Genomic DNA, 16,558 nt, shown 5'->3' on the forward strand with positions numbered 1-16,558 from the left:
ATATATATATATATATAAAGCTCTGCTGTGTGTTGTTTATTTTACGTCCAAGATGTGTTTGTGTGTAGAGTTTGCTTTTGTCAAATTTATTTATTCCTTAATTTTTTTAATTAGTCCCACAACACTGTTCTACTGCTGTAAATGTGTATCGATCCACTGCTGGAAATAGTTCCGAACAAATACACAATTTATTCCCTTGTTGAGTTTGTTTTTTTCTGTCTAAAAACTATATTTCCCAGCTGTTTTAGTCAAGCATGCAGTGCCTTATTATTCGTTTTTATCATTTTAATTTTGAAGAGATTTGTTGACTTGCAGAAAATGAAGAAAGAAAGAATAACAGCGGCTGTATCCCCTTTTATTCTGAAGGTCCCTAACAGATGTAGTATCCTGTGAGTGTTGCCTTCACGGTCGCTGGTGTCGGTGGGAGGATCTCGCTCCTCCTGCCCCGGTTTCCAGCAGCCTCGCTGTGAAATTAGCGAATACTGCAGCAAGAAGTGAGTGAGGGAGTGTGTGTGTGTTGGTTGGTGTGTTTGTGTGTGTTGAGCACAATCAAGCAAGCCGGGGATTAATATTCATAAAAACCTCTCATCTGGCTGCTCACAGGTAATTATGAACACAGAGGCTGCAGTTTGTCCTATTTCAGACTCATCATAGTTCCATTATACTTGGCTGAGAGAATAAGGTGGTGGCTTGTCCTCGTACTAACAATCGCCTTTTCTCCCCCTTCCCTGTTTATGATTACAGTTTCATCTGTGCAGATTATAATGAAGTACATCCAGTGTGCTTGTGGTTGGCAGGTTGTGTTGTTCTGTGTAAAACTGTTTCAAATTGTGTGGCTATAGTTTCAAAGTCAAAGCAGCAGATCAGAGCCTGTTGGTGTTGAACAGTCTGTCCAACGACCTCAATAAGCAACTCCGCATGGCAAATCTCTTAATGAGCCATTTCTATTCCTGGGAATATATATAGAGACTTCATCTCCTCCTTAACAAGGATCTCTGTTTCTCCTGAAGGGTTGTTTGTACGGCAAACAGTGATTTTTTTAGTTTTATTTTATTTTTACAAACACAACAGAGACGTGGAGGATGAAATGTAGAGATATTTGAGGCAGAAGCTTTGCTTGAAATACAAGTGAAAGAAATATGGGAACTTATAGTTTCGATTCACGACTTTTGATGTGATTTCAAGAGGAAGGCCTCGTTTTCATTTTCTGTGAAAGTTAAGTTGTGAACGTCATGTGTTCATCCTGAATATGTTCAGATTTATTGCAAAATCTAAATATATTTTGCATTCATATGCTAGAAATATATTATTGTTGTCAGCAAAACTAACAAAGCGCTGAAAATGAATGACAGTTTTTATCAATTTTATTAAGGGAAAATATTATCTGGTCACGGCTTTTGCTATTTGCTCATTTTCTCTGTTTTACATGATTATGCGTTCATGAATTATAAGATTATTATGATTATAAGATTATAGGTGCCTTTGGACTGTTGGTCGGACAAAGCAAAACAATAAAGAGAGAAAGAAAGACCATGTTGAAATGGACTGTGGGAATTAGTCATTCCCTATTATTTTCTGACACTTTATAGACTGAAAAAATTCATCAGAACAATCTAGTGGAGAGATTTTCTGTCTTCAAAACTGGGGCAGGTTGATGACTTCAAAAAATTACTATGGGTTTGTCAAAAATGCATAGATTCAAACTTAACGATAGAAAGCCTATAAAAAGCAGCAAATCGAATTAGCGAGATCCACTGTATGTGCAGAATAATTGCTCGGTAAAAAAATGGCCTGAATCATTCTCAATATTCTGTTCTAAGTGGCAGCAATACTGACGATTAATTGATATGTTGATTTTGGAGGGCAAAAATACCCAAAACAGAGAAGAGCAGCAGATTTGATGAGCTGCTGGACCCACTGAATGTTTGGAATCCTTGCTTGGATAATGACCCAAACGATTATCAATATGATTATCAATACTTGGCAGCAGTTCTGATGACTGAATAATTGTTTAAGGGATTTTTGGGGGGGTGCAGGAATTCCACAAATCACCTGTTTCCAGCTTCACTAACTTCTCTTTTATTTAGTCAAGTGAACACCTTCGGGTTTTTCTCCTGCAGGTGAGCTCGTCCTTCTCGAGTTATTTTTCACACAAAAGTTGGCCGCGAGGTGTCGGTTCCCTCAGAGCCACGCTGCGCGGTCTCCGCGAGCTTCTTATCTGGGAGCAGTTGACCTTTCCGGAGTCTTTGTCACTATGGTGAGGTCGCCAGGAAGTCAACGGAGGTTTCCAAATGCTAAGCTAAGCTGACTGGCTGTATCTTCCTACATACCTGAGAACGGTATCAATCTTCTCTCCCGACTCTCGGCGTGAACGCAAACGAGTTTTATTTGACCTTTTCTTTAACATCATAACTCCCATTTTATATGGAAATCTCTATATAAGATAAAAAACTGTTTTTTTTTTTTCTTTTCTGTCCTTTGCGTGGATAAATAGGTCGCTGTCCTCCAGAGGCCTTAAGATGATACCTGGTTTTGTTTCTTGGGCCGGCTCACTGGTGGGACGCTTGGTCCTCTCCATGGGTGTAGCAGTGGAAGCCATGACTCAGTGAGTCCGAGGAGCTGGTGTGTTTGTAACGTACGCCCAAAAGAATGTGACAAGCTGACCTGATCTGCTGCGTGTGTTCCCCCGCCGTTGTGTAAGACAGAGAGAGAGAGAGGGAGAGAGAGAGAGAGCTCAGCACTAAGATTTCAATTTCATGAGTCCCGAGTCCGTACATTGCATTCATTAACGCTGGATGGGAAACGGCCTGGAGCTCCCTTACGAGATCAGATCCCGGGGGTTTAGCCACCAACCGTCTGACTTTGCATGGGATCTGATGTCCGTCGCCTCCCGTCCGTCAGATTCAGTCAGACGAGATGTTTCTACATCCGGATTAAGGCGGTGTGTGTGTGTGTGTGTGTGTGTGTGTGTGTGTGTGTGTGTGTGTGTGTGTGTGTGTGTGTGTGTGTGTGTGTGTGTGTGTGTGTGTGTGTGTGTGTGTGTGTGTGTGTGTGTGTGTGTGTGTGTGTGTGTGTGTGTGTGTGTGTGGGGCAGCAGCCAGGGTCGCTGGCCGTCTGCTCTGCGTCTCAGACGCAGCCTCTGCCAGTTTGTGAACTTTGGCCCATTTCTCAGACTGACTCGCAGAGGTTCCCATGAGCTGAGGTCGACGTCTTGGATTCACTTGGTTTGCCTGACTCTAAAATGCAAAACAAAAAGAAAAGATTCAAGTTAGAAGAGGATAGAAAACAGAGAAAAGCGGCACCATTTGATGAGCGGGACACACTGAGTGTGTGGACATCTCGCTTGGAAAATGACCAAGATGCGTATCAGTGTTTATTAGCATTAGTTTTGTTTTTAGTTCATGTGATTTTTCGGGTTCAAAAAACCTCCAAAGTTCATCTGGTTCCACCTTCACAAATGTGGAAAAAAAAATGCTTTCTATTCAAGTCTGCTGTGACAGTGAACTGAATGTCCCCGGCGGCGAGAGAAGACAAGCGTTGTCATCACCTTGTGCTCAGGGGGGATAATAGCGACGGTCTTGTTTATGTATGCGCATGTGATTTCTGCTCCCCTCTGTGTGTTTACACTGAGGATGGTGTCGGCGGCAGTCTAAGAAACTTTGGCTCATTTCTCCGACAGACGTGCAGAAAGAACAACAACAACAACAACGACATCAACGGAGCCCGTTACTTTGGCTGTCTTGAGTTACAGATTTGGAGGAAAAACACCAATTTCTCATCAGAAACTCGTTCTGGCGGAGGTGCCAAAGAGGCCGGAGGGCCTCCGCGGAATATTAAAGCCATTTTTATTCTCTTTTTAAAAATAGCAGTTGTTTCCGCGGAGCGATTCCAGGCTGTAGGCTTGTAATTTCTGGGCGAATGTTGGACTAAAAGGTGAGAATTCAGCCTTGCTTTTATTGCTTTGCTCGCTGTGCAGACTCATCTGCCACCAGAGTTCGACTGGAACGGTCCCTCGACGACTCCTGCGTGTAGTTGTAGATCATAGAAGAGCCCGGCGCAGTATATCAAGGGAAGAGGTGCAGCCCCGGGAAGCCTGTTGGACGAGCAAAACAATCCTACTTGAACTCATTTCCTGTAAATGTGTCCGCCTGTTCCGCAGCACGACCGACCAGGAAGAAGGCCGACGTCATTAACGTTTGCAAGTCGTTCGCCGTCCATGTGGTTAGAAACTGTGAGGATGGAGAACGCGCCCTCCACCTCACCGCTCGTGGTCACGCTCCCGCTCGGCGCTAACTCCGCTCAGCTGGCTGCTTAGCCCCCGTTGGCCCCCTAAGCCTCGGGAAAAAAACCTCCTTAGAGAAAGAGAGAGGCCTGTGCGTTTCATTGACCCAGGGCATTGCTCAAATAGTTTGCCGGGAGCGGTGGCGCTCGGCTTCCACTGTGCAGTTCGACGGCTCGCCCACGTCGCGGCGTTGGATGGAGTATTTTTGTTGGTTTTCCAGTGTCCGAGAGCGCTTCGCTCCGCGCGCTGTCATGTGCGCTGCCGAGGCCTTCCGCGCTGTCCCCCTTTGGGACCAAAAGTCAAGTGCCCACTGGTCCTCTGCATGAATTGATTTTCAGTCATTGTTTGGTCATCAAATTGCCCAAGATTAGTGTGACAGTTGCCGCTGCAGTTCGCCCCGGATCAAAGGTTTGGCATCTTGAACTTACTTGCTTAGTCGAACCAACAGACGAAAACCCCTCAAAGAGGGTTGAATTTTGTGATGAGATGAAACAGAGGAAAGACAACAACTTCTTATAGTTCACAGTATGTAGATGACATGCAAAGTGTAGCCGGGTTCAAGCGGTTTTAGTTTCCCTTTCTGCTGGAGCACTCGACGGCCCCTGTGCAAATATTTTTGTGCCTCCTAAAGAAAAACAGGAATCTTTTTCCCAAATGTCGTGACTCAAAAAGAGGTCGAAAACCGCTGCGAGGAAGATTTTGAGGAGGGAAAAAAACAGAAACACCTAGATCACCACTGGAAATAATATTTAACTTCTGCCACTGCGTCCGGACGCATATTTGTTCTTTGACTTGTGTGAATAGTCAGCGCAGTAAATGAAGAATGAGCAGTGAACACAACGTTGACGGGGAAACCAGTCTCGTCGGGTCACGTGCGTTTCGTCGGCTTTGCTTCCAGTGTTCCTCTTTTGACGCGTCCCCCCTCCCCGCCTCACACTTACAGCGCGTCCTCCCTCGACCCTCGGCTTATGAAGATGTTCCAACAAATGTCTCTGTGGAGTCGCGGCGTTCCGGCGATTGGAGGAGATGTCGGCGGCCCTGAACTGAGCGGCGCGTGAGCGCCCGCCGACAGAGCGGTGTCGAAGCCCATTTCCCGCTTTTCGTCGCGGGTTTCCGCGAATCCGCTGCGTCCCTCAGTGGCACCTTTCAGCTTTCGTTCGGCGGCGAGCCGGGGGTCAAAGGTCAGCCGGCCGATGCTGGTTGGCTGTGGATGCGTGTTTCGGCTGAGTCAGAGTGAGGTCAGGCTCTGATATGAATGCGGGGGAAGGGTGACTGGTGACGATCGTGACGGACGGGTTCGATCGGGGCCGTGACAAAGTGGTTTGATGCTGGCAACCACCTCAACTTCCCGCTCAGTTGTTGCTGTCGCCTGTGTCATTTAGTGCCTGACTTGAGCATTAGTCATGGACAGCTGGAGACGTATTCGGCTTCACAGTTCCCTCAGCGGCTCGCAGTGTCACTGCCACCGACGACCAACTACGACTGTGTCGTGCAAAGGAGAAGGGGCCGTGTGCGTGCGTGCGTGCGTGCGTGCGTGCGTGCGTGCGTGCGTGCGTACGTGCTCGCATGTGTGTTGCGTCGCCTCCGGCAGATCGGGCCGTGTCCCGGCCCTGCCGAGGCCTGTCCAAACAGAGCGGCAGCCAAAAAGAGCTCCTCCCGAGGCTTCGCAGAGCAGGAAGTGGATTGTTTTGTTTCACAGGGTGAGCCTTCGGAGGCCGCGGTGCTGCTGTCTCCCACTCCCACTTGTTTGGCTCGGAGCCTGCACCGTCCAGTTCAGGCTCATCTCCGGTCCACTCCGGTCGATATTCACTTCAGTGTCAAACCCATTTGACGCAGCAGCCCTGCAACAAACTGTAACAAACTGTAGGTTATACTGAGAGGTGTTTTTTCAACTAAACACTTCTCTCGGCGAATACAGCCTCCAAAATGACATCTCTGTCAAACAGGACAAACCTTATGAAGGGAGCATATATGAGTTTCATCTACATGTACCTAATAATCGATTAGTTGTTTGGTCCATTTGAAGTCATTTAATGGTGAAAAATGCCGATCGTGTTTCCCAAAACCCCAACAGGATGTTTTGTTTTGTCCACACACCAAAGATATTCAGTTTACTGTCATGGAGGAGCAAAGAAACCAGAAAATATTCACATTTAAGAAGCTGAAATCATCGAATATTTCCTTTATTTTTTCATAAAAACTACTTGAACCTATTAATTGATTTGTCTAAATAGTTGGCGATTAATTTAGTGATCGATTACTAATCGATGAATCCATTAGCTGTCGCAGTGTGTCACAGCAATCCTTTATGTGGTCTAATATATTCTGAGTAGATATCAGACGGTTAAGAATTTACACATAGATCATAGGATGTACTTTTCTACTAGTATGTAGAAATAAAAAGTGGGATAGGAGTGAGCACTCAACCAGGACTTTGCTGCAGTGTCCTAAATTCAAATTCAGGTCTCTGGCACCTCTTACCAACACGTCTGCAGCTGTAACACACAACACGGCACCTCAAAGGAGTCGGGCTGTAGTGCAAAAGGAAGAGAATATAATTAAACCTTTTCTTCAAGGAGGGAAGAATAACCCAGATGTTAATGAAACTGTCAAACAAGCAAACACACCCTCAATTTCCAGTATGGACTACTGGTGGTGCCAAGTCTCACTACCCATGGAAATACAGCCGGGTAATAATTTCCTCTCTTGCCTGCGTCTTTGTCTTTCGAACTCTTTCCTGGCTTCTTTATTTGCTCACTTTGCAACTCAACCCATTTATATATATATATATATATATATATATATATATATATATATATATATATATATATATATATATTAAAATTAATTTGTTAAAAATAGTTCAGTTTTAATAAAAGTGTGCACTTTTTTTTTTTTTTTTTTACAAAGTGTGTATACATGTACACGATTATGAGCTTGGAGACATATTTCTGCGTTATTGTTGAGGTGCAGTAGGTTGAGTTTTTATCCGGACGCATTGTTTGCCACGGCGTAAAATGTAGACGCCTTTCGACTGAACGTACCCTGAATATTTTGGGAGTTTTGGACCGTCGAACGGATAAATATTGACATATTAAAAACTTTGGGCGCCACGAAACAGAGTAGCACTCGCCTTCCAGTCTTCGAGCGAAGCTAATTGGATGCAGTAGCTTCAGACGAAAATGAGCAGAGTTATATAATATAATATAAGTATATTTCATAAAACTATTTCAAAAAACATTTTATATGTAAACTCGGCTTTTTAATACAGTAAAAATAGCATAATCAGGTTAATCACTTGTTTAGATGTTGACAGGTATTAATGTCAGACGAACAAAATTCATTTTGCACATATTCCCCCAGCCCTGAATAGAATAAATATACATTTTTATAAGGCTATCTACACTAGATGAAGTTGGGGACACTAAACCACTTTTCTGTTCTGGTACCAAATCACTAATATTAATAACTCATCCGTGAGGATCTTTGTGGTTCGACGCATCCAGGTTTTTAAAAGAAATGGACAATGGGGAAGACAGATCTGATTTGAACTCAGTGTTTTTCTGTAAGGTGATTTCTCCCGTGACAAGTGGGTGCCCCTCGTGGAGACGATTGCCGCGAAGGCTTTTCTGTCAGAAAGTTGGATGAGTCGAGGAGCCAAGTGAGCGCACGCTCCCAGAGGGCAGCCGGCGCATCCGTCAGCAGCTCTGCTATCTCATCCTCACTCCGCCTGCTCGTTTCGGAAGGTTTGAGCTCCCGTTCCTTTAATGCAGATTCATTTTTGGGATTATCACGCTACCAGAGTAAGAACTGAGGAATCGTATATATATGCAGAGAGCAACGGCAGAGTGGCACAGTGGCACCAACCACTTCACTTCTGATTTTTCTCAGCAGTCTTTTCTCACCACGGGTTGCAACGAAACAGGGCGGAGTAGGAGCCCGATAGCACATTCCTTCATGTCCGAGCTCGTCTCAGCACCCCTCCTCTCCTCTCTCCTCTCCCTCACTCCACTATCTTCCTCCCCTTGCAGCTCTGTAGTCTAGACTTGGCACCAGGGACTCAAGGTCCGTGACGACGCGCCGATCAGAGCACACACACACACCCGTCGGTGTGACGCGAGGCGCCAGGGCGGGGCCCTTCTCCGGGGGCCACGCGGCGCGAGCGGAGAAGCGTTGTGGTACGCCACCGCGTTCCTGCATCTTTGTCCCGTGTCCCTGCAAGCTCTGCAAATGATTTCAATGTCTGCCTGGTGGAATACACGCGGATGACAACGTGCGACTATGTCGTCTGGCCTGTTTGTTCAGCGTGTCAAAGATGAAATCTTTCTTTTTTTCCCCTCCCCGTTCGAATGTGTATCTGTGATAAATCCTCGTCAAGACCTTCTCCTCGTCTCCCCGACAGAGATGGCCGCCATTCGGAAGAAGCTGGTGATTGTCGGGGACGGAGCTTGCGGAAAGACGTGCCTCCTCATCGTTTTCAGCAAAGACCAGTTTCCCGAGGTCTACGTCCCGACCGTGTTTGAGAACTACATCGCCGACATCGAGGTCGACGGAAAGCAGGTTTGTGCATCCGACACCAAAGTGAACGGTTCGCGAGTTCATCGAGGGGCAATAGAAAGTCCTCCCGTTCGTTTGACCAGCCAACATGGGGGACTAGAATAGAGAATCGATCTTTATGGTCATCGTGCCAGGACAACGAAACACAGTTTTAGCAGCTCACAAGGTCGACAATATGAATAGCAAAATATGAAATATCAGGATGAATACAAACTGAGGGGGTCCTATATACAAAAGTAATTGGAGGGGGAGTTATTGCACTTCCAGTTCTAAGGGTGGAGGTTTATTGCACTAGAGTCTTGGGATGGCGTATGGACTATACAATATAAAAATGAATCAATCGTGTAAAAAGGGCCATTGTACAACAGTGTTTTAATAACTACTTGTCTCCCTCCACGTTGGTTCTTTCAGAAGACACATTTCCATGTTTATTGTCCATGTGGACAACATAATCATTTATTCATTAATTCATTTTCATAAAAGACTCAGACTAAGGCTGCGTGTCACGGGGGGGGGGGGGATGCAAAGCACCGTTTATCTCCAACGTACCATCAGATTTAATTCAAATGGCCAGTTAACGTGACCGGTGGAAGTAGTGACACCAGTGATCACAAGTGGCGGACGCGTCGTGGACGCATTTCCACTTTTTCTTGACGCTTGAATGCATGATTTCAATATGTTACGTATCATTTTCACACTCTGAATTCAGCACAGGTGTGTGGTTATTGATATAATAGATAGCGAGAGTGATTCCTGACTCGGCTTGAGTTTTGAGGAGCTTCTCCCGAGGGGGGCGGGGGCGTGTGGCGCCTTCGGTGACGGGCCCGGCGAGTTTCCAGCGAGGGGGCTTTCGAGTCTGAACCGCAGACGGCTTGTTATGTCGAAGGGGTTTTTTGTTCCTCCTGAGCTTGACCACCGCTGCAGGATTACCACTTGGCAAAACAGGAAATGACTCTACTTCCCGGCTTCCTGCTCAGACAGAGGACAGGGATGTCTCCCGGCAGTCGGCCTCCTTCCCCGCCGAGCCCCCCTCTACCTCCTTCTACCCGCCGCCCCACAAATGCTTCTCATTTCCTGTCCTGGTCGCACTCGGATGGGGCGGGGGGGGTTAACTGTTGTGCTCTGGACAGGAAATATAAACTTAGGTTCTCAGGATGGACTTTGGTCCGGAAGGGGAGGATTTTGGTTAAGATCAGTCCCCCCCCCCCCCCCCCCCCCCCCCCCCCCCAGAGGATTGGCTGTGCCACAAGGATTAGACCGTTATACAACCCACTCGATTACCTCTGTGATCCCAGGCCGGGGATTTAAGTTTTTACCACCTTGAGGGTAAAAAAAACAACAACATTGTCATTCTCTCAAAACAGCAGTCCCCCCCCCCCCCCCCCCCCCGCCCTCTTTCTCTTCCTCCCCTAATTCTGCCGCTTCACAACGAGTCGAGTGGGAACACGACGGCCGCCGGCTGCTCATCCAGTCTCAGCAGCGTGCGGCCGCCTCCCAGCCTCTGCCTCCGCACACGTTCTATTCTGGGACTGTTGACTGACGCGCGTGCTCCTCTGTGGGCAAACCCGGACCTATTGTCATGCAGTCGTTCCAGTGATTCCAAACTTTTTCTCTTTCTCTCTGCCCTGCTGAACACACGTGAGTCAGCCTCGGCAGGCGGGGTGGGGGGGGGGGGGGGGGTAAAGATTGGCCGCTGGTGCCTGCACAGGGACAGACGGTATCCGGTTTGATGCTCGCTGATCTCCCACTTTCCCTAATTGAATTAATCAGTGGTGTGAAGGGATGAGGCCAGTCCCCGAGTTCATTTCCACCGCGCTGACAACATAACCGACTTACGGAGCCCTGATAAGGTCAGCGCTGCAGTGGTCGGCCCCGAGAAGCTCCCTCGCGCGCCGACTTCTTCTCGCGCGCGAGGGAGGCGACACAAATCGTGAGTTATGATCCAAATTCAAGGCATGTGAGGCAAAGAGTGCCGAGGTGAGGTGTTCAAAAATATTTCATTTAGGCCTTTGGGACATTTGCCAGCCTCGAGGCTCGTACAGTACGTCAGCTTCAAAAATAGTCCCCGAGTCTCGGCGGACAAGAGGAATGCTTGATCACCGAGGATGTTTTGACTGGTGAGACGATTGTTCGTCCGAAAAAGACGAGCAACGAAACATCACCTCTGGGTAGACGTAAAATTATTTTTAGCCCTTAAGACAGGATCCTATGATGCAAGGGTCCACTAAGATGACACAGATGAAGGAACCTCGGAGATAATAAGGAGTAAAAGGAGAATTCCAAAACGAAGAATTACGTTGCTTGTGTATTAATATACATGTATATTATATACTTTTTGTGTTCCTAGGTGGAGTTGGCCCTGTGGGATACCGCAGGCCAAGAGGACTACGACAGGTTGAGGCCTCTCTCCTACCCCGACACGGACGTCATCCTCATGTGCTTCTCCATCGACAGCCCCGACAGTTTAGGTAAGGAAGTGACCTACAGTAAAAAATGTTTTCCTTTGTGGAACCTTTATTTAAACCTCTCAATTGGATAAACCTAAGATGGGACCAGCACAGAAAGCTGTACACGTTTTACAGAATGACAAACTGAAAGGCTTTTGTTATATGAAACTCATAAGTTGATGGCAGGCCATCTCAGCTAGGCACGCTGTTTGTAAAAAAGAAAGCTTTAATGGACTCGATGGGAGGGAGGATTAGTGCAGCTAAAAACATCGTTGCCTCGAGCAGGCTGCAGAGCAATCCATCATGAGAAGAGTCCTGCACGGCGACTCTGAACTGCCTGTCCCAAGTATCTCTCTCTTGAGCATTTCAGTTTACTTCTCGTGTCTCTCCCGGGACAGAAAACATCCCGGAGAAGTGGACGCCCGAGGTGAAGCACTTCTGTCCCAATGTTCCCATCATCCTGGTGGGGAACAAGAAGGACCTGAGGAACGACGAGCACACACGGAGAGAGCTGGCTAAGATGAAGCAGGTACAAAAAGCCTGTACAGTATATACTTATAAGTATAGGCGCCTCTTCACAGACCTGAGAAAATGTGCTGCGTTGAAACATTTCTACGAGGTTCAATTTTGGAGCTTCCATCTGAATTATTAATGCTGAATTCACGACATTTGAATATGACTCAGGTTGTCCTTCAGTGCTATTTGTTCAAGGGCCACGGCAGACCTGCACATTCAAGCTGCTGCTCGTGTCGAAAGTTGCGTAACCGCTGGTCCAACGGTGGCAAGGTTACGCACATGCATCCATCAACCATAACTGACCACACGATCAAATGTTACACTGACTCTGTTAATACAGACGAGTATGTAATTGAAAGGAAAATTCTGAGAAACATGACGACAGCCCACTCGTCTAAAAAGAACGAGCGAATAATAGATCCATAATTTCAAAACTGCCCCCATTCACGTTACAATGTCAGAGATGTGAGCTTGCGTGCAGTGGATTCAGAAAGTTTTCAGACAGCTTCTCTTTATTAATTTTCTACGCATAATGTTGCCGCTTTAAGCTAAAACGTTAAGGCGCATCTATTCCCCTCATCAATCTCCACTACGACGCGCTCGATAATGACGGAGCGAAAAGCCCAACTATAGAAACTTTGGAATAATGAATTTAAAATGAAAAAAACAGAACTACCAGGATACACGTTCAAAACTGTTCATCGGCTCATTTGTGCAAATGTACGTCAAAGGTTTTTTTTCAGTTGTCGACATCGTCATTACTTTGGAAGGAAAAGTGACAAAAGAGGATAATGTTGGGAAAGAGTAACTGGAGGAGGGATCTCAAATACTGTAGATGTATTTGAAGAGTAAACAAAAATAACAGTAGTGAAATGGCAATATAGAAAAGCAGAATGTTAAAAAAACCAATGTGGATCAGCAAGGATGTAAAGCGAGAGAAAGAGAGAAGACTCATCGTTTTCCATAGGACATCATCCCTTTTTTTTTTTTTTTAAAGAGAGGTTTCAGTCTTACTACGATGGCGTTGCAGCTTGTTCGTTGACCGTGTCACGCCACCGCGGCCCGTCTGTCTGTCTCCAGCTCTTTCAGACGCCACCGTCAGCTTTTCCTTTCTGCAGAAACCAGGAACTGTTTGACAAAGAGTTGCACTTCGTCATCAGTTCAAGTGTTTTTAGTTTTTACAGGGTCACACACACACACACACACACACACACACACACACACACACAGTGTTGGCTCAACATGTTAAAGCTGTGATGTTGCTGGGGAGGTTCTTTAAGTCGTCTGCTTGAGTCCCTGAGACTTTTCACAAGTTTGATGATGTTATTATTATATATATATATGGTTTAAATAGGCTAAAAGTAACGGGTACATCAAATTCATCTTATTTAGTGAATATTAAATTATTGTGGTTGGAGAGGGACTGAACATTATGTTTAAGTCTCTAACTTTCAGTTATTTTCATTATCGAGTCATTAAATAATTGTTTTGTGTGTAAAATGTTTGAGTAATATGCCGTTCAGTTTGTCGGATGTCTTCTATTGATGTCCTCCTCCATTCTTCAAACAAATTAAGACTTCAACCTTTCAGTTAGGTCAAAAGAATAATAATTACATAATCCCTCCCACACTTCTTTAAATACCTACTGCTCTCACTGCTAATAATTCTCATACAGTCCCTAACCGTCTGCGATTTCTGCCCTCGCAGGAGCCGGTGAAGATAGAGGAAGGCCGGGACATGGCGAGCAGGATCAGCGCGTTCGGCTACCTAGAGTGCTCCGCCAAGACCAAGGACGGCGTGCGGGAGGTGTTCGAGATGGCCACCAGGGCGGCGCTGCAGGTCCGCAAGCGCAAGAAGCGAGGCGGCTGCGCGCTGCTGTGAGCTGTTCACGCCCGCGCGCCCTGAGACCAACCGACCAATAAGAGAAGAACGAAAAACACACGGAGAAAAAAAAAAGAACTGACCTTTTACCAAATGGCATCTTTGTACTGTATCACGCATTTAACGCTAAGACGCAGGCAGATGACGCAAACACAAACACACCCCAATACAGGAAAATGGACATTGTCTATATTACAACTGTTGTTAGAAATTGATGTTTAAAGTTCCATGTTGATTTGCTTTTTTTCCCCCCGGAATCTCTCATTACACATTACAATGTTTTTCCTACTTGTTCCCCCCCCCCCCCCTGCATTTGTATGTTAACCAGACGGTGATATAGATGCACATATTTGTATGCAATATTATTCTTCACAAGCTCAACAGCCTGTCTTTGTGAGTACGGTCTTGTCCAAACAGTCCATCATGATAAGAGAATGAAAGCTAACAATCTTTCTGACCATAAGAGCTAGTGCCTTTTTTTTTTTTTTTTTTTGCTCAAGTTTGTTTCACCACCGTCGACGTCTCGTGTTTTGTCAGCTCGCTAGCGTTCCGGCCGAGGGCCTCTCCATTGTGCCGTAGCTCATTTTCACACAGTGGTGTCATTGTGCAAACAAATGATCGCTTGTGTCATTTTTGTCAGAATTCCCCTCGACAATTTTTTGCCCCTCCAATCCCCGCTCACGTCGAGGATAGAGAAGGTGTCTGTCTGTGCTGTATGAGAATCACGTCTGATTTTTCACGTGCAACTTTTTTTGTGCAGCGTGGACGTAGATGGAGGGATGAGACTATGACTCAACTATGCACAATAGCTGTCGGGACCAACAGGGGAGACGACACGGGCTGAAACAGGGGATCACACGGAGGCCGAGGGAGTTCCAAGTGAAACCGCTCTCGGTGTGTGTGTGTGTGTGTGTGTGTGTGTGTGTGTGTGTGTGTGTGTGTGTGTGTGTGTGTGTGTGTGTGTGTGTGTGTGTGTGTGTGTGTGTGTGTGTGTGTGTGTGTGTGTGTGTGTGTGTGTGTGTGTGTGTGTGTGTGTGTGTGTGTGTGTGTTCGGTCATGGAAATGTCTTGTTGGAGCCGTCGGCCTGTTGCGTGCGGATGTTTCCAGTCGGGTGACATTCTTCACATGCTTTTGGAGGAGCTTAAGTTTGGTTTGAGGAGTGTGTTTCTCCCCCCCGGTGCCTTCTCTGTCCCGGTGTGCCTTTAGGTTTGTCCTCTCCCAGACCAGACAGAACCGATGCGCAGACTGACAAGGTCGAGAAAGAGTGACCTCTCTGACACCCGTGTGGTTAGTCTTGGACAACAGCAGAAGGGGTCATTAGTTTGAAGAAACATATGCTCTCACATCATAAAGTGTACGATTGTATCTATAGACGAGTCTCGTCTTGATCATCTTGACGGATAAGCGTGATTCCCCACACGGTGTTCGTGATGACAATGAATCTTTACAAAACCAGTGACCTTGCATTTTTCCCCGACATCACCGGGGAAACAAACATCTGTCCGCGGCCTCCAGAGATGCTCTTTGTTGTTCCAGAGCGGGTCATCGCTGCCAAGAAGTTTGTTTTCAGAATTCACCCGTGTGTCACTCGGCGATTTCAAGTTTTCTTCGCTCGCATGCAATAGTTGATTGAAAGGCCCATTGACTGTCCTCAGGCACTGACTCTTCGCTGCATTCCTTTTGTCTCCACCTCTGTTGCTCCGTTTTGTCTTCCGTTCACGTCCCTCGGTTTGCATGTTGCCGTCAGTAAAAAAAAAAAAAAAAACGGGGAGGGGAGGGTGGAGAAATGTGTCTGTGGGCAAAACCATATCTTTGATGTTGCATGAGACGTCCTTAAGATGCCGGGGTGGGCACCAAACCTACTGGCTGGCAAAGTCTGTATCTATTTATGATGTAATACAACTTTATACCCTCTACTGGCCGAGCACATGTGCGTCAACTGAGCGACCCTGTGGAGGAGCTACACCCCACGGCTCAGCTGAGGTGTAACGCAAATTCAAACTGTTTTTTATTTGGAGGAAGAAGAGTATAGGGGGGCATTGATTACACAAGCACCATATCAATGTCGTTACCTCAGATCTTTATAAGGCGGATGCTGTGTTTCAACTCTTATTGCACCATTGTGAACAACAAACAGCACACGCCATAAGGCAAGAATAAACAATCAAGACGCTTACGGCTAAAGATTTTTACCAATGAAGCCGCGAGTTATGCGTTGCCCCAGTTGCGGCGTGACGTTCATGGGTCTCAACAAGCTCGATGCAAAGGAATTCTTTGGTAATATGAGGTCGGCGGAGACGGTCAAATAACTCCTCGCAGCCGGGAGCACAGGACGAGGATGAAAGCGTTGGAGAGGGAGCAGAGGGTCTTGGTGTTGAACATATCACAGAGAGCATGTACTATACTGCTGTTAATATGTATGCGGATTATGTCGCGCCACTATATAAAAAATTGTTCTTCCAATGTCGTTGCATGCATTAGAGAAACATGGGTCTTTTACTGTGTGAGCACACACATACACTGACACACTAACACGAGCAGCACCGTCTTTGGGAACAGCTTCTGCTCAGTGTTGTGTAACTTTTCTTTCTCTCTCTCTGGACGTATTTGAAATGATAAAAGGATCCGGGTATTTAGGTCATTGTCATAATGCTTGGCAAACGGAAAAGTGTTGTGGTGAATGTTTTGATCTGAAGTGAACATTGTTAATAAACTATTTTTGAGACAAGACCGACTCGCCAAATAAAAGAGGCTCGCGTGTTTGGTGGCAACGAATCCTGAGAGATTTAATGGTCTGAGTTTTTGTAACCCCCCCGAAAATGAGCAAAAGACACTGAAGAGACAAAATCGAGAGTGAAAAGTCAAACGCCAAAGA

The 16,558-nt window shown here is 46.2% G+C and overlaps 1 protein-coding gene across 1 annotated transcript; it reads left to right on the plus strand.

The window, feature by feature from the left end:
- The first annotated feature begins 447 nt into the window (after positions 1–447).
- rhoca (ras homolog family member Ca) lies at positions 448–16,411 on the plus strand. The gene is made up of 5 exons (XM_035631628.2): positions 448–603; positions 8,685–8,842; positions 11,187–11,307; positions 11,685–11,815; positions 13,510–16,411. The coding sequence occupies exons 2-5, from the start codon at positions 8,687–8,689 to the stop codon at positions 13,681–13,683; spliced, it is 582 nt and encodes a 193-aa protein (XP_035487521.2). The 5' UTR covers positions 448–603; positions 8,685–8,686; the 3' UTR covers positions 13,684–16,411.
- Positions 16,412–16,558: the final 147 nt, after the last annotated feature.

This window comes from Scophthalmus maximus, chromosome 6 (genome assembly GCF_022379125.1).
Source record: "Scophthalmus maximus strain ysfricsl-2021 chromosome 6, ASM2237912v1, whole genome shotgun sequence".
In the NCBI taxonomy this organism is placed as follows: Eukaryota; Metazoa; Chordata; class Actinopteri; order Pleuronectiformes; family Scophthalmidae; genus Scophthalmus; species Scophthalmus maximus.

Coding starts and splice junctions, on each gene's coding strand:
- rhoca (XM_035631628.2), top strand. CDS start 8,687: ATGGCCGCCATTCGGAAGAAGCTGGTGATTGTCGGGGACGGAGCTTGC. Junction 11,308..11,684: donor CGACAGCCCCGACAGTTTAG/GTAAGGAAGTGA, acceptor CTCCCGGGACAG/AAAACATCCCGGAGAAGTGG. Junction 11,816..13,509: donor AGCTGGCTAAGATGAAGCAG/GTACAAAAAGCC, acceptor CTGCCCTCGCAG/GAGCCGGTGAAGATAGAGGA.